Here is a 23,579-nt window from a genome sequence, read left to right as displayed (position 1 = left end):
AGATGATTAACGTGTTTTTGCTGATTTCACACTTAAGAAGTGGTAGATGCAATGTGGATAAAAAGTGGAGACAGGGGAGTTCCCTGGTGGCCTAGTGGTTAGGATTCTGGGCTCTCACTGTGTGGCCTGGGTTCAGCCCCTGGTTGGGGAAATGAGATCCCGCAAGCTGTGCAGCACGGCCAACACAACAACAACAACAACGACAAAGAAGTGGAGATTGGTATCTTTCTGGAGCTACTTGCTTTTGCTGAGATCACAGATTTATAAACTCCTCTAAGGGGAACAATAAAAAGAAAAGCTAGAGGCAGTCAATGTTATTAATACTTTCTCTTTTCATCTCTCCATCCTATTTTTCTCTTCTGCTAACCAATTCTGATCTTTCCTTTTATTTTTTTTTACCTGTGCCTAAGGCTACTTAAGGGTACTTTCCACCTTCATTGATTTAAAACAATGAAATAAAAATGTAACTTAATTTAACAGTTAAGTGCTCACTGTGTTGCCAGACTCGGTTCCATACTATGGACACAAAAAACAAATGAGATAAAACTCATAATGTAGTAAGGGAATCAGACAAAACCAACATAGTGTGGTAAGTCGTGTAAAACGAATATAAAGTACTATGGGAGATAAATGAGTTTGTCTAATTGGGCAAATACCTAAGAAACCAATAAATCCTATACACATTAGTCATTCAGAATGTTCTATCAAGTCTTGTATTGTTGGGTAGTTGTTCTAACTTTTCTGTAATGTTAACAGGGAGAAATAAATGGTTGCAAATTAAGTGTCGGGGGCATTATGAAAAAGGACACAATTTAAAAATGCCTAATATAACCAAAATCAAGGAACAATGCAGGAATTCATTTTTGATCAAACTACTATTTCGATCTGGAAGGGGCAGTGTATAGCCAGTCCATTCTACTTTTGCTCAAAACTGTGATTTTTAGATGAAAAAATATGCCATCAACTATTTCTGTCATTCTCACCAATTCTCCCCAACAGACAACAAGTGGGGTAGCATGTCTGAGTCAAGAGGAATTGATTCTAAAACAAAAAAAAGAGACCAAAAACATTCCAAAATGAGTTCTAAGTGTGGGTCCATCAAACTATAGTTATGTTCTAAGTTAAAAATGCAAAATGGTGAAGGAGGCAAGTTCAGAAAATGAAAATGCTAAAACTGTGTTCACACAAGATCTAAACGTATTAAATACAAAATGTTTACAATGAGAACTCTGCATGTGCTCTTATTTTTTCTTACTAAGATAACATAATGGGGCTTCCCTGGTGGCGCAGTGGTTAAGTATCTGCCTCCCAATGCAGGGGACATGGGTTCGAGCCCTGGTCCAGGAAGATCTCACATGCCACGGAGCAACTAAGCCCGTGTGCCACAACTACTGAGCCTGCGCTCTAGAGCCCGCGAGCCACAACTACTGAGCCTGCACTCTAGAGCCCGTGAGCCATAACTACTGAGCCTGCGTGCCACAACTACTGAAGCTCACGTGCCTAGAGCCTGTGCTCCACAACAAGAGAAGCCACCGCAATGAGGAGCCCATGCACCACAACGAAGAGTAGCCCCTGCTCGCCACAACTAGAGAAAGCCCGCGCGCAGCAACAAAGACCCAATGCAGCCAAAAATAATTCATAAATAAATAAATAAATTAATTAACTAACATAATGGAATGTGCCTTCCCAAAAACCAGAAGGGGTACTTTTTAAAAGTGTCAGAAATTGTGGCTCTAGTGGAGTAGTTGGAAATAGCCAGATACAACTCTGCCAAATTAAAACATCAACTCAGTCTCTGAAGGACTGAGTCAAGAAAAAAAATTTCATTCTAAATATTTTAAGTGCTATTTTATATTATGCAGGAGGCACAAGGATCTACAAAATGGCTCCTTAATAAATGTGCTGATGTATGCTTCTGAAAAACTTACAAAGATTAAAAAAGAAGGGAGTGTCTGAAGTCTGGTTACATTGATGTGCAGGACTTACTAACCAAATCTCACACTTAGCTTTTTACTATTACAGAAGGCTATGAGATGGCAACAAAATAAGGAATAAAACACCTCTGTACTTATTTTCTCAGTAATACTTATCAAATCTCAAATGGCAGAAATAACAGATTCGTATAAAACCTCACAGCAAAAACAAACAAAATCTCAAACTTCCTTAGGTCACAGTAACTTACCTCTTAGAAGTAAAATTTTTTTCCAGCTCTTCATTGTGAATCAGTTTTGTATCTCCAAACTGCCATGAAGACTGTAGATCACAGCTTACATCAAGGCAGCACTGATTAAGAGTATCGTGTATGAAATTATACTCTCTAGTATTGATGCAACAAGGTGACAAGTAAACTAAAAATAAAGAAAAGGGCAAGTGGTTATTTGTGTTTAAAATGACATCGTTGGGACTTCCTGGTGGCGCAGTGGTTAAGAATCTGCCTGCCAATGCAGGCAACACCGGTTCAAGCCCTGGTCCTGGAAGATCCCACATGCCACGGAGCTACTGAGCTGGTGCGCCACAACTACTGCAGCCTGCGTGCCTAGAGCCTGTGCTCCGCAACAAAGAGAAGCCACCGCAATGAGAAGCCCACTCGCCGCAACTAAAGAAAGCCCGTGCACAGCAACAAAGACCCAACACAGCCAAATAAATAAATAATAAAATGACATAATTGTACATCTGCACAATCACAACTGTGTATCAATATAAGACACAAAATAAAAAAAATATTTGGAATTTTCTTTAACCATCTGGAGGCATTTATATTTAAGATTCTATAACAGTAATACAGACTTCCTATACCTCGTATAAATGAAAATATGAAACTTGTTTTTCTCCACTACCTATAGGGAGTTCTTAAAAGTTGACGCAGATATACTAGATAGTACTAAAATTCAGGTGACTTGTTTTCAACTTAAGATGTACAGACTCTATAACATACAGTGCTACACAAACCTGGTAGCTACTGTTAGTGCATGAATATTTCTTGAATTTCCCCCAAATAAGGCAACCTATATACTAGTAAACTGGTTATTTCGACTTGCAAAAATACCAGAACATCACTGTACACTCTTGGCTGACGTGGTGGCATGACCAAGAGGCACTCTTTGAGAAGACAATAAGCAGTGTTTTAAGCATTGCTATATTAAGTAGATGCATAAAAGAATAAAACCCTCAAGGAAGAGGACTTGGAGGAAACTGGGGAATCCAGTTGATTCTTGTTATTTGGCGAAGGTATAGTCTATTAAAGTTGCTGCCAAGAGTGAATTAGTGAATACTGAACTATTAATCTTAGGAGAAATACAGGGTTAGGTTCCTGTCAGCCTCTGGTCACATTTTTGACAACTGGAATGCCATCTGCAGTAAGTTTGTTTGCCAACATCCCGGTAAAACAAGCCAGTCTCATCAGGGATGGAAACTTGCCACATAACCTTTTCTTGTATAACACTTAGCAGGTGTCTTTAAAATTCTCCCCCAGCCTCCTGTTCTGCAGAACCTGCCTACCTGCATCCCTTATCACCTTTTGAAATGTGTGAGTCAGCCAGCACTAGCCAAGAGGGACCTAAGATTTTCCTGCCCCTGGGGACCATGACTGAAAGTCTCTTTGGCTTTTTGCCTCACAACAATGCTGCCCACAAGCTATTTATTTATTTATTTATTTATTTATTTGTGTGTTGGGTCTTCCTTTCTGTGCGAGGGCTTTCTCTAGTTGCGGTGAACGGGGGCCAATCTTCATCGTGGTGTGCGGGCCTCTCCCTGTCGCGGCCTCTCTTGTTGCGGAGCACAGGCTCCAGACGCGCAGGCTCAGTAGTTGTGGCTCACGGGCCTAGGTGCTCCGCAGAATGTGGGATCTTCCCCGACCAGGGCTCGAACCCGTGTCCCCTGCATTGGCAGGCAGATTCTCAACCACTGCGCCACCAGGGAAGCCCGTCACAAGCTTTTTATTGGTGGTCATCTCATGAATCTATAAATGTAGATTCCATCCTTTCCACAGGAAAGGAACCACAAATGTTCCTTTAACACTTTCTGGAGAGGCTTCATGTACAAACTGGCAAATTTCCTCTTCCTTTTCCTGAAGGTTCCATACTGTTGGTCAACAGCACTATAACTTACCTTACAGTGTAGCTTTTGTGACACATATTTTCTCTGTAAGGCACATCATAGACTCCTTGAGCTTAGGAACACTAGACAGCATTTCAGCATGATATGGTGGAGACCATTTTAAACGTAGACATCACCAACAAAAATGCAAACAACACAGCACTAAGTAGGTGACTAAATGGACACTTATTTATAATGAGAGCTGGAACAAGATGCAGAGCTCCGTCTCATCTGGCCTCATCTAGGAACGTGTGCATCAAGTGACTCAAATTTTTCACCACTCGCACGTGTCTGCAAATGACTGTGAAAGCACTGCTGCTGAGTACTGATGCTGGGGGTTACAAGCAAATTTTCGCAAGTAGGAGAATTTGCAAATATGGAATCTGTGAATAATGAGGAACAACGATATATATAATTTAAACCAATTTCCATGTATATGAATCTAATTAACATAAACAATAGTCCTTTGTATTTAACAATCAACAGAGTAAGTTACAATGGCAAAACTAATACAAAATATTACAATCCTCTGTTTATCAAAAAAACCTCATTCTTCATCCCCTTCCCATCTTAAATTCTATTATTAAATTAAAATAAAATTAATCCAAGTAAAACTAATTTTCGCTTTAATATTTGTAACAATTTAATTGTTACAAAGTTTGATCATTTCATAAGATATGAGATATGATTTTGTGCATGTATGCCTGTGTTTAACTTCTTATTTTGAAGTGAATATAGATCACACAACATTCTTATAGAGGCCCTGTATACCCCTAACCCAAACTCCCCGGTGGAAACATTTCATGTAATTATAATAAAATATCAAAACCAGAAAAATGACACTGGTATAATCCACAGTCCTCATTAACATTGTACCAGTTTTATGTGCAGTTATGTGTGTGTGGGTAGTTCCATGCAATTTTATCACATGTGTAGATTCATGTAACAACCACTATAATCAAGATACACAACTTTTCCACCTCTCACGCTACTCCTTTACATACAGTCATACTGGTACCCCACACCTCTTCTCTTCCTCTCAATCCTGGACACTACCAATCTGTTCTCCATCTCTGTACCCTTTATCATTTCAAGAATGTTTTGTAAATGGAATTTTGTACTTCAACCTGTGGAGACCGGCTTTTTTCATTCAGCATATTCCCTCTGAGATTCAACCAAGCTGTTGTTGTTCCAGTAACTCATTTTTTAAAACTGCTGATAAGTATCCCATGGTATGGATGCATCATACTTTAACCACTCACTCACTGGAAATCAGGGTGATTACCAATTTCTGGCTATTACAAATAAAGGTGCTATAAACATTTTTGTTTGGACTTAAGTTTTCATTTCTCTGGGATAAATGTCCAAAAGTGCAATTGCTGGGTCATATGGTAGTTGCATGTTTAGTCTTTTAAGAAACCATCAAACTGTTTTTCAAAAAGGGGCTGAGCTATCTTATCTGACCATCGGTTGCATGACTGATTTGGCTTCCCCATATTCTTCCTAGCTTTTGGCATTACTATTCTTATTTTAGCCGTTTTAACAAGCATGAAGTGACACCTCGCTGTGGTTCTGATTAGCACTTCCTCAATGGCTATGATGAGCATCTCTTTGTGTGCTTATCTGCCATCCACACCTCTTTAGTGAAATGGCTGTTCGTGTCTTTGCCTGTTTTCTGCTTGGATGTAACACTCTCTTTTCCCTTACTACTGAGTTTTGAAGGTGCTTTATATGTTCTAGATGAGAGTCCTTGGTTAGATTTATGATATGTAAATGCTTCCCCCCACTCGTACCTTGTCTTTTCACCTTCCTAACAGAGTCTTTCACAGAACAAAAGTTTTAAATTTTGATGGAGTCCAGTTTACCACATTTTTTTTTGGATTGTGCTTCTGGCATCATGCTAAGGACTCTTCATCTAACCCTAGATCCTGGAGATGTTTTCTTCTAAAAGTCTTACAGTTTCCCGGGATTCATTTTGAATTAATTTTTGTGTGAAGTTAGGGTGAAATTCTTTTTTTTTTTTTTTTGCCTATGGATAGCTTTCAATTGCTCCATGATATCTGATGAAAAGACTACCTTTCCTCCACTCAATATACCCTTGTTAAAAATCAACTGAAAGGAAACCAATTGAGCATATTTGTGTAGGTCTATTTCTGGAATCTCCATTCTGTCCCACTAAGTGTCTATCTTTGTCAATGCCACAGTGTCTTGATTATTGTAGTTACACAGTAAGCCTTAGTATTGGCTACAGTAATTCTAAACACTTCTATTTCAAAACTGTTTTCGCTATTCTAGTTTCTTTTTCTCATGTAAATTTTAAAAATTTATTTATTTATTTTTGGTTGCGTTGGGTTTTCGTTGCTGCGCGTGGGCTTTCTCTAGTTGCAGTGAGAGGGGGCTACTCTTCCTTGTAGTGCACGGGCTTCTCATTGCAGTTGCTTCTCTTGTTGCAGAGCATGGGCTCTAGGCGCGCAGGCTTCTGTAGCTGTGGCTCGTGGGTTCAGTAGTTGTGGCTCACGGGTTCTAGAGCGCAGGCTCAGTAGTTGTGGCACAGGGGCTTAGTTGCTCCGCAGCATGTGGGAATCTTCCCAGACCAGGGCTCGAACCTGTGTCCCTGCATTGGCAGGAGGATTCTTAACCACTGGGCCACCAGGGAAGTCCCTTCTCATGTAAATTTGAGAACAAGCTTATTTATTTACAAAAGGTCTTGCTGGGATTTTGATAGAAACTGCAATAAATCTACAGATAAATTTGTGGAGGACTGACATCTTCATTATGTTGAGTCTTCTAATCAATAAGCACAGTAGGGCTTCCCTGGTGGCGCAGTGGTTGAGAGTCCGCCTGCCGATGCAGGGGACACGGGTTCGTGTCCCAGTCTGGGAAGATCCCACATGCCGCGGAGCGGTTGGGCCCGTTGAGCCATGGCCGCTGAGCCTGTGTGTCCGGAGCCTGTGCTCTGCAACGGGAGAGGCCACAACAGTGAGAGGCCTGCGTACCGCAAAAAAAATAAATAAATAAAATAAGCACAGTATACCTCTCCAATAACTTAGAATTTCTTTGATCTCTTTCATCAGCACTTTGTGGTTTAAAGCATAAAAATCCTGTATATATTTTATTAGTTTTATACATAAGTATTTCATGTTTTGAGCTATTAGAAATGGTATTATCATTTTGATTTTCATGGGTTCTTTGCTAGTATATAGAAATTCAATTTATTTTTGTATTTTGATTTTGTATTCAGTGACCCTGCTTAACTTGTTAGTTCCAGGGTTTTCTTCTTTTTCTTTTTTGTAGGTCCCTTGGGATTTTCTATGTAGACCATTGTGTAACCTTCAAATAGGAACAGTCTTATTTCTTCCTTTCTAATTTCTATGCTCTGTGCTTTTTATTCCATTTCCCTGACTTTTTGTGCTGGTTAGAATTTCCAGTACTATGTTGATAGTAAGAGTGGTAAAAGAGAACATTCTTGCCTTCTTTCCCTACAGAGAAAACATTCAGTTGTTCATCATTAAGCATGATGTTAGCTATGGGTATTTTTTACATACTTTTTATCAAGCTGAGGAAGTTCTCTATTCCTAGTTGGCTGAGTCTTTACCATGAGTGATTTTTTTTGTCAAATGCTTTTTCTGCAAAAATTGATATGATCATGTGATTACTATTATTTATCCTGTGAATACAGACTGACTTTCAAATACCAAACCAGGCTTGCATCCCTTGAATAAAACTCTCTTAGTTATAGTACAGAATTGATTTTATACCTTGCTAAATACAATTTCCTTATATTTTGTATAGGATTTCTGTGTCAAGGCTCATGATGCATATAGGTCTGTAGTTTTCTTTTTTTTTTTTGGTATTACATTTATTTAGCTTTGGTACCAGGGTAATATTGTCCTGATAAAATTATTCTCTCCTCTGCTATTTTGTGGAAGAAATTGTAAAGAATTTGTATTAGCTCTTTTCTTTAATGTTGAGTAGAATTCTCCAGAGAAACCATCTGGGCCTGGAGATTTCTTTTCCAACAGTTCCTGTGGGTTACTTGAACATTTTTAAAACAGCATTTTGATTTATCGTGTTTTTATAAAAAATTTTTAATTCTGAGATAACTGCAGATTCATATGAAGTTGTGATGTATAATAGAGAGAGATCCTATATCCTATTCACCCAGTTCCCTTCAATGGTAACATCTCACTTTATAATTGCCTTAAATACCTCCTCTACATATACCAAGAATCACATTGAAGAATGTCATACTTTTTGTTCCAACTGTCAAACATAATTAAAAAACTCAAGAGGAGGACTGTCTATTGTATTTCCCTATATTTTTACTCTCCGTCGTTCTTCCGTCATTACAAATGTTCCCACCTTCTTTCTTTTGTCATTTTCTATTTTGAGAACTTTGTTTAGCCATTCTAAACTAAGATCTACCAATAAAAAATTCTTAGTTTTACTTCATCTGAGAATGTCTACTTCAGTTCTATTCCTGAAGAATATTTTTTCTGGGGACAGTTCTTTTCTTTCTGCACTTAAAAAATGTTGTGCCACTTCCTCTGGGCTCCATGGTTTCTAATGAGCAATCTCCTGTCATTCAATTTTTTCCCCTATAAGTAACATTTAGTTGCTTTCAAGATTTTTTCTGTTCTTAGTTTTCAGAAGTTTGATTATGATGTGCCTTGTCATAGACTTCTCTGGGTTTATCGTGTTTAGGGTTTATTCAACCTTTTGATTGTACAGGTCTATGTCTTTTGCCAAGTTTGGGGAATTTTCAGCCAGTATTTATTCAAATACTCTTTCAGCTCTATGCTCTCTTCTACTTTTGGGGCTCTGAGGACAAAGACATTAGGTCTTCTATTATTATTCCACAGGTTCCTGAGGCTCGGTTAATTTGATGTGTTCTCTGTTGTTTAGGCTGGGTAATTTCTGTTATTATATCTTCAAATCCACTGCTTCTTTCCAAAGTCTTCTTGATTCTTCTCTGGAACCCATCCAATCAGTTTTTTTATTTTAATTATTGTATTTTTTTCAGTTCCAAAACTTCTACTTAATTCTTTATTACATTTTCCATTTCTTTGTTGAGATTTTCCATTTTTTCATTTGTTTCAAGAGTGTTTATAATTGCCTGTTGAAACATCATTATGATGGCTGTTTTAAAAGCCTTGTCAGATAATTCCAACATCTGTTTTATCGTGATGTTGGCATCTGTTGATTCATCTTTTCTCATTTGAGTTGGGATTTTACTGGTTGTTGGTATGATGAGTGATTTTTTTAAATATCTTGGTCATTTGGGGTATTGTTAAGAGACTCTAGATCATATTCAATCTTGTGGTTTAACAAGCCTCTACTAAAACTAAGCCAGCAAGGGACTGTGCCAGTAGGGAAAGGCTGGGGGTGGGGAAGACTCTGACTCTTTACCACCAGGACATCCTGGCTCTCTACAAGGTCTCCATGGACACCTTTGTTGGGCGGGGGGAGGGCTGTCTTGTTACCATGAGAAAGGGGTGCAGGTCCATGCTCCTGACTCAGCCTCCACTGACACTGTGGGAGGGGGACAGATGCTTTATTACTGGTGTGTGTGACAGAGTCTAGGCTCCCCACTTGGCCTTCACTGACTCTACTCCCACTGAGAAGGGGCAACTCATCACCACAAGGCAAGAGTAGAAACCCACTGACACTGAAGGGGCACAGGATAGCAGAGAAAGGAACATATGAAGTTCCAAGAAGGGGAGAGGCACAGGTGGAAGGGGAGAGGCACAGGTGGAAGTCTAGGCCCTCCACTTAGCCTCTGCTGACAAAGGTGTAGGGCCTATTTCTTTTTATTCCCCCTAGTGTTTTGCAGGAATAGCATGTTCACTGTCAAACAGGTTTCTGTCATTCTAGGATACCCCATTCCCAGTCCCTGGCAAGACAGAACACTTTTCTTAGGGCTTTTTGTGTCTGTAAAAGTTGGCATTCCTGGGTTGTGGTCACCCAATCTGAGATGTGGAGGAAACAAACAGAAAATCCAGAGAACTTAATGCTACAACACTCCGTAACTCCCAGGGTCCCACACTGATCCAACTTCTTCTCTCCACCATTCAAAGTCTTCTTATGTTTGTTTTATGTATGACGTCCAGTGTTTTTAGGTGTACTTAGTGGGAGGGATAGGAGACATGTGTCTATTTTATTTTGTGTGGAAACAAAAGTACATGTGTATTTAAGGAATTAAAAGCCTGACTTAACCTAATTTTATGTAGAGTCAAAATAGAAGACGAGGGCTTCCCTGGTGGCGCAGTGGTTGAGAGTCTACCTGCCGATGCAGGGGACACGGGTTCGTGCCCCAGTCTGGGAAGTTCCCACATGCCGCGGAGCAGCTGGGCCCGTGAGCCATGGCCACTGAGCCTGTGCATCCGGAGCCTGTGCTCCGCAACGGGAGAGGCCACAACAGTGAGAGGCCCGCGTAACACACACACACACACAAAAAGAAGACGAGCATAAACTAAGAATCAGAGAAATGTAGTAACAGTTATGAAATAATCCCATCTTCCATAGAAATATTACCTTTCTCAGCTGTCCTCCTGATCTTGGGAATGGTGAATTTTTTCAAGGGATTGACATCTATACCAGTAACAAATAAAGGTTCAGTAGTTGAGTTCATTTTCCATGGCATCTTGTATTTAGCAGTCTTTTTCATTTCCATTTTGCTGGTGGCCTAAAATCAACCCAAAGTTATTAAACAAAAGGTCAATAAATACATAAGAGGCAATGGCAGTAAAACTATTTAAAAGTTATTACATGAAATCGAATAAAGATATATTTTTGGTCACACTCACAACAGATTTCAATCTCAATTTGGCAGGTTACCCAAAAGAGAAAATGAATTAACAATTTTGGGTTTTATACAATATAAAATATTTATTTTGTAGTTTCTAATATACATTTTCCTTGCAATTTAAAGCCTGTGTGTTTCCGAAAAGCTTAATAACATCCAAACAACAATTTCTGTTAACATTTGGTTAAGCTCTTGCCAAGTATCTATTTTTTAAAGTGTTTTTCCTATACACTTCTGTGAATTGAATGATATTCTCTAAATTAGAATCTTTGGCTTTGGGAGAAACTTATGAAAGTTTTAAACCAACTATTGCATGGCTATCCCTACAACTGATAGCCTAAAACAGTCACTATCACTCACTGGCTATTGCTCCACAGTATTACTACCAATGGTTTAAGACATCATATATTGTTATACTACTAGTAACATATTCCTTTTCCTTCCTCCTCCTTTCAACCCTTTTCCCCAAACATACACACACATTGATTAACCTTTCCAGTAGAACTCATACTGGATATCAAAGGAAAGCTATGGTGCCCACACACAGAGAAATATATGCAAAGATATATTTTTCATACCATTTCATAATATGTTTCCTGGGCCTCCTGATACCTATCAACTGCTTAGTTCAAGCATTAGATCACAATCCAAATTAAGAGGTGCCAAAATTCTACATAAGGGTCACAAAGGAAAAGATTCTAGTGAAGGTTCACAAAGGATTATTCCCCACAATCCCCACTCCTTCACCCTTTATGAAAGGTGATCTTGCAATCAAACATGGATCAGAACAGGGAACCAACCAAGACCTCTAGAAAGAGAAGAAAATCAGCCTTTCTCTCATCCAGTCATGTGGACAGACACTAGTGGTGTAGCCTACTAACAAGAATACCCTTAACATATACTAGCTCCAGAGATATTTGTCAAGACTGCCATGTTCATGTGGAAGTTTAATAAGGTGGAAAAGGGAGAAAAATTTACTTAGAATAACTTTTATTACAAAAAACTCTTCAATTCATCATGTTCTATACCTATTGCACGCAAAGGTATACAGCCATCAGTTAAATATACTTTATACTTGAAGAGTCTCGTGCTGTGACAATCAGTATTTTCTTTAACTACAGTAAGATGGGTGATATTTCAGCTATATGGTTCCTTAAAAAATGTTTCTCTAGTAGAATTTACTAATAAAGACTTCTGAAATCGACTCATTTTGTTCCTCAGTGCAATACTTAGCCACAAAGTAGCTATGTTAAAAATCGTCTGATGAAAGATGAATATTCAGGGAACAATGTATTCAACGTCCTTCATTAAGTAAGTTGTACCCAGCAAGTTTTCAAGTATAATCTTTCAGGTAGGAATAATACCCCTTTTACTTCAGTCCAAACAAATCAGCCACATTAAAGTGGTAACAAATTTATATATTTCTTCATGCTTATAGATCACAGTCCCAGAACCACTTATTTATGTTATTTATTTTTATATATATGTGCAAAAATATATGTTATATATTGCAAAATATATACAATAGTCCTATAACCATTATCTATGTATTTATATATATTATTTATTTTTCTATGTATAAAAATGAAATCACAAAGTTTGAATCCAGGGAGTTCATTCTGTGGCTGTGCTATGGGGTCCTGGATTATTCTAGGTGACAGTAAAGAGAAAAATCAATACTAAAAGCTTCAAGAATAGTTAATACACAGGACACTGAACTTAGTAGGTCCTTAACAGATACCAAAACGGATGAATGAACTAAAGATCAAACAAAGAAACCAAAAACAGAAAGCTTCCCCAACAACTAAAACATCTATTCATATAGGTCCTAAGAGCACGTATATTATGAACAACTATAAGTCAATACATTTAAAGATTACACAAAATAATAAATTCCAGGAAAAAATTTACTAAAGTTGATTCAAGAAGAAATTAAAATAATGCATCATCCTATTACTAATAAAAGGAAGTTAAATTAGTAGTTACAAATTGATTCTAAAAATGAAAACGATATTACTATATCATAAATAAGCCAAGTACATCCCAGAAATGCAAGAGAAATTTAATAACAGGAAATGGGTATACTTCATTTACTACATAAACCTATTAAAGGAGAAAAAATCAAGTGACTATCACAACAGATGAAGAGAAAGCACCTAATCAAATTCTAAATTCACTTATAATTTAAAAAATAGTCTTAGTAAAGGAAACATTCATAACTTGATGACAGGTATCTGCCGAAAATTTATAGCAAACTGGTAAATGTCTGATGCACTACCTTTTAAATTTAGAATAAAACAAGGATACCACTATCTCTGCTTCCTTTTAACAGTGTCCTGGAGGTACTCATAAGGGCAGAAGACAAGAAGTAAAAGGTATAAAGGAACTAAAAAACTAAAGGGGAAAGGAAAAGGGCTTGGGAATTTCTGGGAGTGACAGAATGAGTCTAAGCTTGTAAGAGAAAGCTTAGACCCAAATAACAGATGAAGAATGAATTTTAGGTAAAAGATCATAATGATTCAAATTTTGGTTCTACTATTAATTAACTATGCTGTTAGGCAAAATATCTAACTTCTCTGAGACTAACAGTATCCATACCTCACATGATTGCAGAAGCCGGTAAAAAACAACTGCACACTATGAACTGTTAGTGATATCCTGAAGCCTATAATGTGGACCCAACTTACAGAGTTTGTCCAGAAGCAGTATTGTAAAGATAACTAGGTTAGAAGTCAAGTGATATTGGTTCTAATTCTCGATCTGCAATTAACCAATTAACCTCAGTTAATCAACATGTCACTAACTTCCTTTGCAGTGCATTACTCTGCTTGCATTATGAATGCTAATACATTCTTCAGAGGCAAGTTAGCAGCAAAGGAATAAATCCCTTTTATGTCAAATAGCCAGTCTAAAGACTTAAACCTCTTAAAGTTTATCTTAAAAGAATATTTGTACTGAGTTTCCTAAAACTATCATTAAAAATTAAGGACCTGAATGCTTGAGACCACTGGTTATGGATTAGAGATTACTAAATAAACCTGCAAAATCTTTTACCCGCTTACTATCAAAAAATCTTGGGCTTCCCTGGTGGCGAAGTGGTTGAGAGTCCGCCTGCCGATGCAGGGGACACGGGTTCGTGCCCCAGTCCAGGAAGATCCCACATGCCGTGGAGCGGCTAGGCATGTGAGCCATGGCTGCTGAGCCTGCGCGTCCAGAGCCTGTGCTCCGCAACGGGAGAGGCCACAACAGTGAGAGGCCCGTGTACCGCAAAAAAACAAACAAACAAACAAAAAAAACCAAACTTTACAGAACTTGGTGTTTCAATTGAACAACTTAGAGAGCCCTAGAGTTTCTTTAATAAGACTCAACTGCTATCAGTTATGAAAAGGTTTCCTAGTATAACGCAACTCAAGATGACTGTAGCTACATGAAGCATGAGAAAGTTTCTTTTTCAGTTCCCGTTCAAACTTCCACATTCATCAGTTTGTTGTTAACTTACCTTTAACATCTCTAAAAGTTTGCTAATCTCTTTTTAACAAAAACAATGACTCAGTTTCAGGATTTTCTGGCAAATGACACTGTTCTGTTTTATTTTTACAATTACCTTTGATTTGTTCCAAATAATACAGATTTTCTACTTATTTTCCATCCCAAAATATACTTAAGTTAAAAATAAGTCTATTATAAAATATTAAAGATACTATTCTAACAGTGATATGCAGATATGGCAAAGATCATCCCTCTTCCAGTAATCTCAGGAAAGAGTTCCTGATGAATAAATAAATGACGAATAAATAATGTTCTTGAAACCTGAGTCACAAACACATAAATTCTAAGTTCTTCAGCAGAATTCTAAATGGTTAAGAGTAAGAATTACTTCTGATAAAAGGTTAAATCAGGGCTTCCCTGGTGGCGCAGTGGTTGAGAGTCCGCCTGCCGATGCAGGGGACACGGGTTCGTGCCCCGGTCTGGGAAGATCCCACATGCCGCGGAGTGGCTAGGCCCGTGAGCCATGGCCGCTGAGCCTGCGCATCCGGAGCCTGTGCTCCGCAACGGAAAAGGCCACAACAGTGAGAGGCACGCGTACCGCAAAAAACAAAAAAAAGGTTAAATCATATCATACATATGATAAACTACATACACATTTAATGAGATTAAGTCAAGAATCCCCCAGTTAATAAAAATAGAACTACCATATGACCCAGCAATCCCACTACTGGGCATATACCCTGAGAAAACCATAATTCAAAAAGAGTCATGTACCACAATGTTCATTGTAGCACTATTTACAATAGTCAGGACATGGAAGCAACCTAAGTGTCCATTGACAGATGAATGAAGAAGATGTGGCACATATATACAATGGAATATTACTCAGCCATAAAAAGAAACGAAATTGAGCTATTTGTAGTGAGGTGGATGGAGCTACAGTCTGTCATACAGAGTGAACTTAAGTCAGAAAGAGAAAAACAAATACTGTATGCAAACATATATATATGGAATCTAAAAAAAAAAAAAAGGTTCTTATGAACCTAGGGGCAGGACAGGAATAAAGACACAGACGTAGAGAATGGACTTGAGGACACAGGGAGGGGGAAGGGTAAGCTGGGATGAAATGAGAGAGTAACACTGACATATATACTCTACCAAATATAAAATAGCTAGTGGGAAGCAGCTGCACAGCACAGGGAGATCAGCTCAGTACTTTGTGACGACCTAGAGGGGTGGGATGGTGTGGGTGTGAGGGAGACGCAAGAGGAAGGGGATATGGGGATATACATATGAATATAGCTGATTCACTTTGTTATACAGCAGAAACTAACACAACATTGTAAAGCAATTATACTCCAATAAAGATGCTAAAAAAAGAAGGCAAAATTAAAAAAAAAAGAATCCCCCAATTAAGACAATATGATGTCAAAATGAAATATATTTTAGTCCAACTTTTCACTTCATAGATCAGGGGTTGGCAAACTATAGCCTATGGGTCAAATCCAGCCCATTACTAGTTTTTGTAGGGCCCACAGCTAAATGACTTTAAAAAAAAAAAGGAATAATATTTCATGTCACTTGAAAAATTATATGAAATTCAAATTTAAGTGTCTGTAGTAAGTTTTACTAGACTATAGCCACACTCATTCATTTACCTATCTGTCTATGGCTGCTTTCCTATTAGAATAGCATAGCTGAGTAAATATGACAGAGACCCTACGGTGCACAAAGACTGAAATATTTACCATCTAGCCTTTTACAGAAGTTTGCCAACCCCTGTTATAAATGAAATAACTAAGTATCAAAGAATTGGAACAATAAAAACTAGGTCTTTTTTTAAAATGTCTTAAGTTAATCTTTTTTTAAAAAAAAAAAAATTATTTATTTATTTTTGGCTGTGTTGGGTCTTCATTTCTGTGCGAGGGCTTTCTCTAGTTGCGGCAAGCGGGGGCCACTCTTCATCGCGGTACGCGGGTCTCTCACTATCGCGGCCTCTCTTGTTGCGGAGCACAGGCTCCAGATGCGCAGGCTCAGTAGTTGTGGCTCACGGGCCTAGTTGCTCCGCGGCATGTGGGATCTTCCCAGACCAGGGCTCGAACCCGTGTCCCCTGCATTGGCAGGCAGATTCTCAACCACTGCACCACCAGGGAAGCCCAAACTAGGTCTTATGATTTCCACTTTGCAGCTTTTTCTTCTATACTCCCATTGTCTCAATTATCTCTCCACCATATTCTGAATTTCATTCCTACCCACTTTGCTTCTCTGTATCCAGCCCTACAGCATTTAAACATACTCACCCGATGAAGTAAAAAGCGAAACACACAAAACTTGCCAGGGTCAGACAGATTTGCCCTTATCTATATCACCTCCTACTTCCTCCTCAATCTATTGTGATTTCCACCTTCATTACTCTACCTAAACAGCAATCTTTGTTACCAATGATTTCCACGTGAGTCTCTCATCCAGATAGTACATTTCTGGCTCATAACTTACTTGGCCTCTCTATCTTTGAAACTTGTGACCGATCTCTTCCTGAAACACTACGCTGACTTGAAATACTGCCCTGACTTCTGTGACGTCATAATCCTGATTTTACAGCTGCTTCTCAGGTGGTGTTCTCTTAGTCTCTTAGCAACCCATCTGTTTTAACCTGACCTTTATTATTGTTTTAATTAATTTTCATTTTTATAAGATAAATTTAAAAATATCCTCTTAAATTTTCTTTTAGTATTTTTTCAAACTAATCTTTGTAAATAAAAATAAAACTTTGTGTTTTTAATTTGCATTTCTTTCATTATTAGCGAGACTGAGTCATCCTGTTTTTCTGTGAATCACTTGTTCCAATCCTTTTCTCGCTTTTTTTGTTAAAATGGTCTTCAGTTAATGATTTATAAGGACTCTATATACACAAAAATTAGTTTTTGCCTGTCATAAGTGTTGCAACATTTCTGTCTTTTAATTTTGTTGATGCAATTTTCCTCCCATAGCAAAACTTTAATTTTTGTGTTGTCTACTTTCTGAATATTTTAGTATACTGGATTTTTATACTATCACCAGGAGTATATATACCCTCACTGACACGTGATACTTGCAAACTTTAATTTTTGTCAATCTGATGCAAATATCTCACTGTGGTTAGTTTGCACTTCTCTGGTTTTTTATGAGACTGATCTTCTACTGGGTGTATTTATTGGTCATTTGTGTTTTCACCTTTGTGAAATGCCTGATTAAGTTTTTTCCCACTTAAAAAAAAATTTCCTTCCTTTTATTTATTTATTTAGGCTGAGTCAGGTCTTAGTTGCTGGCACGTGGGATCTTTTGTTGCAGCGCGTGGGCTTCTCTCTAGCTGTGGCATGTGGGCTCCAGAGCACATGGTCTCAGCAGTTGCATTGCACAGGCTCTCTAGCTGTGGCACGCGGGCTCCACAGCACATGGGCTCTGTAGTTGTGGCATGTAGGCTCAGTAGCTGCGGTGCATGGGCTTAGTTGCTCCGCACCCGCTGCATGTGGAATCTTAGTTCCCTGACCAGGAATCACACACGACTCCTCTGCGTTGGAAGGTAGATTCTTAACCACTGGACCACCAGGGGAGTCCCCCACTTTTCTATAAAGCTGTTTATTCTATTTAATGTATCTGTAAGGAATCTTTGAGATACTAACTCTTCACCAATTATACTTGTTGCAAATAATTTCCCCTATGTTTTTTAAACTTGCCTTTTCACTTTTTGAAGAGAAAAAGTTAATTTTTTAATGTAGTCGAAATTTTCCTTTATATTTGGTGCTTTCTTTTTCACTTTCGATCAACTTTGAGAAATAATTATCAAAAGTAGCCAAGATGGTGGAGTAAAAAGACCGTGAGTTCACCTCCTCTCATGAGCACACCAAAATCACAACTATCTGCAGAACAACCATCAATAAAAAAAAGACTGGAACCTACCAGAAAAGATCTTCTACAGCTGAAGACATAAAGAAGGAACCACATCAAGACCACTAACATCAGGGACTTCCCCAGTGTTCCCGTGATTAAGAATCTGCGCTTCCACTGCAGGGGGCGCAGGTTTGGCCACACAGTGTGGCCAGAAACAAAACAAAGACCACTAACATCATACTCAACGGTGAAAAGCTGAAAGCACTCCCTCTAAGATCAGGAACAAGACAAGGATGCCCACTCTTGCCACTTTTATTCAGCACAGTTTTGGAAGTCCTAGCCACAGCAACTGGAGGAAAAGGAAATAAAAGGAATCCAAATCGGAAAGGAAGAAGTAAAACTGTCACTGTTTGCAAATGACATGCTACTATACATAGAAAACCCTAAAGGCACCACCAGAAAACTACTAGAGCTCATCAATGAATTCGGTAAAGTTTCAGGATACAAAATTAATATACAGAAATCTGCTGTAATTCTATACACTATGAATGAAATATCAGAAAGAGAAATTAAGGAAACAATTCCATTTACCACTACATCAAAAAGAATAAAACACCTAGGAATAAACCTACCTAAGGAGGCAAAGGATCTGTACTCCGAAAACTATAAGATGCTGATGAAGGAAACTGTAAGACCACACAAACAGATGGAAAGATATACCACGTTTTTGGATTAGATGACTCAATGTTGTTAAAATGACCATACTACCCAAGGCAATCTACAGATTCAACACAATCCCTATCAAATTAACAATGGCATTTTTCACAGAACTGGAACAAAAAAAATTTTAATTTGTATGGAAACACAAAAGACCCCGAATAGCCAAAACAATCTTGAGAAGGAAGAATGAAGCTGGAGGACTGCTCCCCAACTTCAGGCTCTATGACAAGGCTACAGTAATCAAAACAGTATGGTACTGTCACAAAAATAGACACAGAAATCAATGGAACAGTATAGAAAGCCCAGAAATAAACCCATGCACCTGTGGTCAATTAATCTACAATAAAGGAGGCAAGAATATACAATGGAGAAAAGATGGTCTCTTCAATAAGTGGTGCTGGAAAAACTAAACAGCTACACTTAAAAGAATGAATTAAAACATTTTCTACCACCATTTACAAAAATAAACTCAAAATGGATTAAAGACCTAAATTTAAGACCAGATACTATAAAACTCCTAGAGGAAAACATAGGCAAGACACTCTTTGACATAAAATCACAGCAATATTTTTATGGATCCATCTCCTAGAGTAATGGAAACAAAAATAAACAAATGGGAACTAATTAATCTTAAAAACTTTCGCACAGCAGAGGAAACCATAAACAAAAAGAAAAGACAACCTACTGAATGGAAGAAAATATTTGCAAATGATGTGACCGACAAGGGATTAATTTCCAAAATATACAAACAATTCACACAGCTCATTATCAAAAAACAAACAACCCAATCAAAAAATGGGCAGGAGGGAGATGCAAGAGGGAAGAGATATGGGAACATATGTATATGTATAACTGATTCACTTTGTTATAAAGCAGAAACTAACACAGCATTGTAAAGCAATTATACCCCAATAAAGATGTTAAAAAAAAAAATGGGCAGAAGACCTTAACAGACATTTCTCCAAAGAAGACACACAGATGACTAATAGGCTCATGAAAAGATGCTCAACATTGTAATTATTAGAGAAATGCAAATCAAAACCATAATTAGGTATCACATCACACTGGTCAGAATGGCCATCATCAAAAAGTCTACAAACAATAAGTGCTGGAGAGGGTGTGGAGAAAAGGGAACAGTCCTACACTGCTGGTGGGAATGAAATTGGTGGTCATTATGGAGAACAGTATGGAAGCTCCTTAAAAAACTAAAAATAGGGTTACCATATGATCCAGCAATCCCATCACTGGGCATATATCTGGAGAAAACTCTAACTCGCATGTACATGTACCCCAATGTTCATAGCAGCACTATTTACAATAGCCAAGACATGGAAGCAACCTAAACGTACACTGACAGATGAATGGATAAAGAAGATGTGGTATAAATATATACCATAATGGAATACTACTCATAAAAAAAGTCATAAAAAAGAATGAAGTAAATGCCATTTGCAGCAACATGGATGGACCTAGAGATTATCATATTAAGTGAAGTCAGAGAGAGAAAGACAAATATCATATAATATCATTTATATGTGGAATCTTAAAAAATGATACAAATGAACTTATTTACAAAACAGAAATAGACTCACAGGTGTAGAAAACAAACTTATGGTTACCAAAGGGGAAAAGGGGGGTAAGGATAAATTTGGAATCTGGGATTAACAGACACAGACTACTATATATAAAATAAACAACAAGGCCCTACTGTATATAGCACAGGGAACTACATTCAGTATCTTTTAATAACCTATAATGGAAAAGAATCTGAAAAAGAACAGATATATATGTGTAACTGAATCACTCTGCTGCACATCTGAAATACTGTTAATCAACTATACGTCAATAAAAAAATAAAAATTAAAAAAAAGAAATAATTATCCCTAAGGTCATTAAGATAATCTCCTATAGTCTCTTCTAAAAGTTTTATAGTTTTGCCTTTAAGTCTTTAATCTGATTGAAATTCATTTTTGTCTAAGGTAAGAAAGTAGGGCTCAGTTTTTCTTATGACTATCAAACTGTACTAGCATTGATTAGAACAATTTTTCCTTTCCCTATTTATCTATAATGCCATCTCTGAGAAAAATCAACTTTCTATATACACAGGAATTCTATGGTCTCTGTTCTGTTCTACTCTGTTCTGTTCTACTGGTTGGTGTATCCTGCACCAACACCATACCATAATAAATCTTGATATATGTCAGGGCATGGCCAAAAGAAAAAAAAACAAATCTTGTTCTTCTGAAGCATTTTTGCTCTTAAAAACACATTTTAAAATGAGCTTGTCTAATAAGGAATCTTGTTTAGGTTTTAATTAGAATTTCATTGAACCTACCGATGATCAATTTTACAATATTGCTTCTGTTTTTATGTTTTGGTTTTTTGGCCCCGAGGCATGGGGGACCTTAGCTCCCCAACCAGGGATTGAACCCGCACCCACTGCACTGGAAGGTGGATTCTTTACCACTGGACCACTAGGGAAGTCCCCGATGATCAATTTTAGGAGGAATGACATTGTTATATTAGTCTTCCTATCTGTGAACATGATATCTCTCCACTTATTCATCACTAATATCTTTCAACAAAGTTTTACAATTTTTTCCATGAGGGTTTTACACGTTTTAAAGAATTTATTCCAAGATACTTTATAATTTTTAAATTACTACACTGTATACCATGTCATGTATTTTTCAGATTTACATTTTATTCACTGCTAATATGTTTTAAATGGTGTTGATGATAAATAGCAAAGGATAACATTTATCTATAACACTTACTAGCTACCAGTTATCTAAGTGCTTTAGATATTGACTGATCCATTTAATCCTCATTATATCCCTATGAGATACCCTTATTTTTAAATTAGAAAAACAAGTACAGGGAAGTTAAATAATGTGCCCCAGGACACAAAGCTAGAAAGTGTTGAATCTGGAATTCAAAGCCAGGCAGTTTGGCATCAGATTGAATGCATTCAACAATGAGGCAAACCGACTTTCAGTGAAACTGATTCCTGCATATGAACTATCCACCTTGTTAAGTGCCTACTAATTCTAATAATTTCTCTCCATTAACAACTATATCCTCTATGAATAATGAAGGACAATATAATAATGACTTACAGTTGTTTCTTCCTTTCCATTTCTTATACCATTTAGTTCTTGTGCTTGCCTTATCTTGCTGGCTAGGAATTCTAACATATGTCAAATATGTGATAATGGCAGGCATCATTGTTTTTTTCCCTTGATTTAAAATTTTTTAAGGGAATGTTTTAAATCTTCTGCAATTGAGTGATAAATGTTTTTTGGTAGACATGCTTACAGCATGTTACAACAGGTTAAATTTTCCTGGGTATAAAATTCTAGGCTGCCTGCTATTTTCTCTCAATACTCTGAAAACGTTATCCCACTACTTACTGTCCTTCACTGCTCTTGTCAATGAAATTGCCTGTCATTCACTTATGGGCAATCTTTTTATCTGGCAGCTTTTAAATTCTTCTCTTTGGTGTTTTGCATTTTCATAATGATGTTTTAGTCTAACTCTTTTTTCTTTTTTGCGATACGCGGGCCTCTCACTGCCGCGGTCTCTCCCGTTGCGGAGCACAGGCTCCAAACGCGCAGGTTCAGCAGCCATGGCTCACGGGCCCAGCCGCTCCGCGGCGTGTGGGATCTTCCCGGACCGGGGCACGAACCCGTGTCCCCTGCATCGGCAGGCGGACTCTCAACCCACTGCACCACCAGGGAAGCCCTAGTCTAACTATTTGATGGACTTTTTGTATCCAAGGTTTCGTATCTTTGACAGTTATATGAAATCCTCAGCAACTTTATCTTTGACTATTGCTGTGGCATTGTTCTATTTCCTCAGAACAGGACTTTTAGTTAACTATGTTCAAACTTCTACCTTTATTCTTCATATATCTTAACTCCTAATTCATATCGTTCATGTTTTTTCCTTAGGCTGCATTCTCAGTAAGTTGATTTAAAATAAATGAAGTTGGTTTAATACACACCCACAGGAAACAAAGGTAGAGATAATATGGTATCTGAATTTGCTTAAAACATATATAGTTTGTAACTGCTGAAGCTTAAAAACAGGCACATGGCAGTATTTTATTCTCAGGTATGTTTGCATTTTCCATAATAAAAATAGAAATATAAGAGTGCTTGGTTAAATGTGCATGAATTATCCAAAAGAAATAGTTGCCTGTGGAGAAAGGAACATTAGATGATTTAGAAATGGGGAGGAGGGAGATTTATCAGTTTCTGTCTTTATTACCTTTTCATTTTTATCTTTGTAAATGTATATCCTCTTAAAAATTGAAAAGACTTCCTTCACTATTAGTGAAAACTCCCTTCACTCCCTCCCCATAGCAACAAAAAATATAACATACCTAAGAATAAACTTAAAAATGGACTGGGCTGGGGCTTCCCTGGTGGCGCAGTGGTTGAGCGTCCGCCTGCCGATGCAGGGGACCCGGGTTCGTGCCCCGGTCCGGGAAGATCCCACATGCCGCAGAGCGGCTGGGCCCGTGAGCCATGGCCGCTGAGCCTGTGCATCCGGAGCCTCTGCTCCACAGCGGGAGAGGCCACGCCGGTGAGAGGCC

At 37.9% G+C, this 23,579-nt stretch overlaps 1 protein-coding gene across 1 annotated transcript in view; it reads right to left on the bottom strand.

Annotated features, from left to right (window-relative positions):
* The window catches only part of TEX15 (testis expressed 15, meiosis and synapsis associated), a 40,770-nt gene extending 30,002 nt beyond the window's left edge, over positions 1-10,768 (bottom strand). Inside the window, 2 exon segments of the mRNA XM_060001504.1 lie at positions 2,183-2,348; positions 10,630-10,768. Of these exon segments, the coding sequence (XP_059857487.1) occupies positions 2,183-2,348; positions 10,630-10,768 (305 nt within the window).
* Positions 10,769-23,579: the final 12,811 nt, after the last annotated feature.

The sequence above is a fragment of the Delphinus delphis genome, chromosome 21 (genome assembly GCF_949987515.2).
Source record: "Delphinus delphis chromosome 21, mDelDel1.2, whole genome shotgun sequence".
Taxonomy (NCBI): domain Eukaryota; kingdom Metazoa; phylum Chordata; class Mammalia; order Artiodactyla; family Delphinidae; genus Delphinus; species Delphinus delphis.
This window is presented reverse-complemented; position numbering and strand designations above follow the sequence as displayed.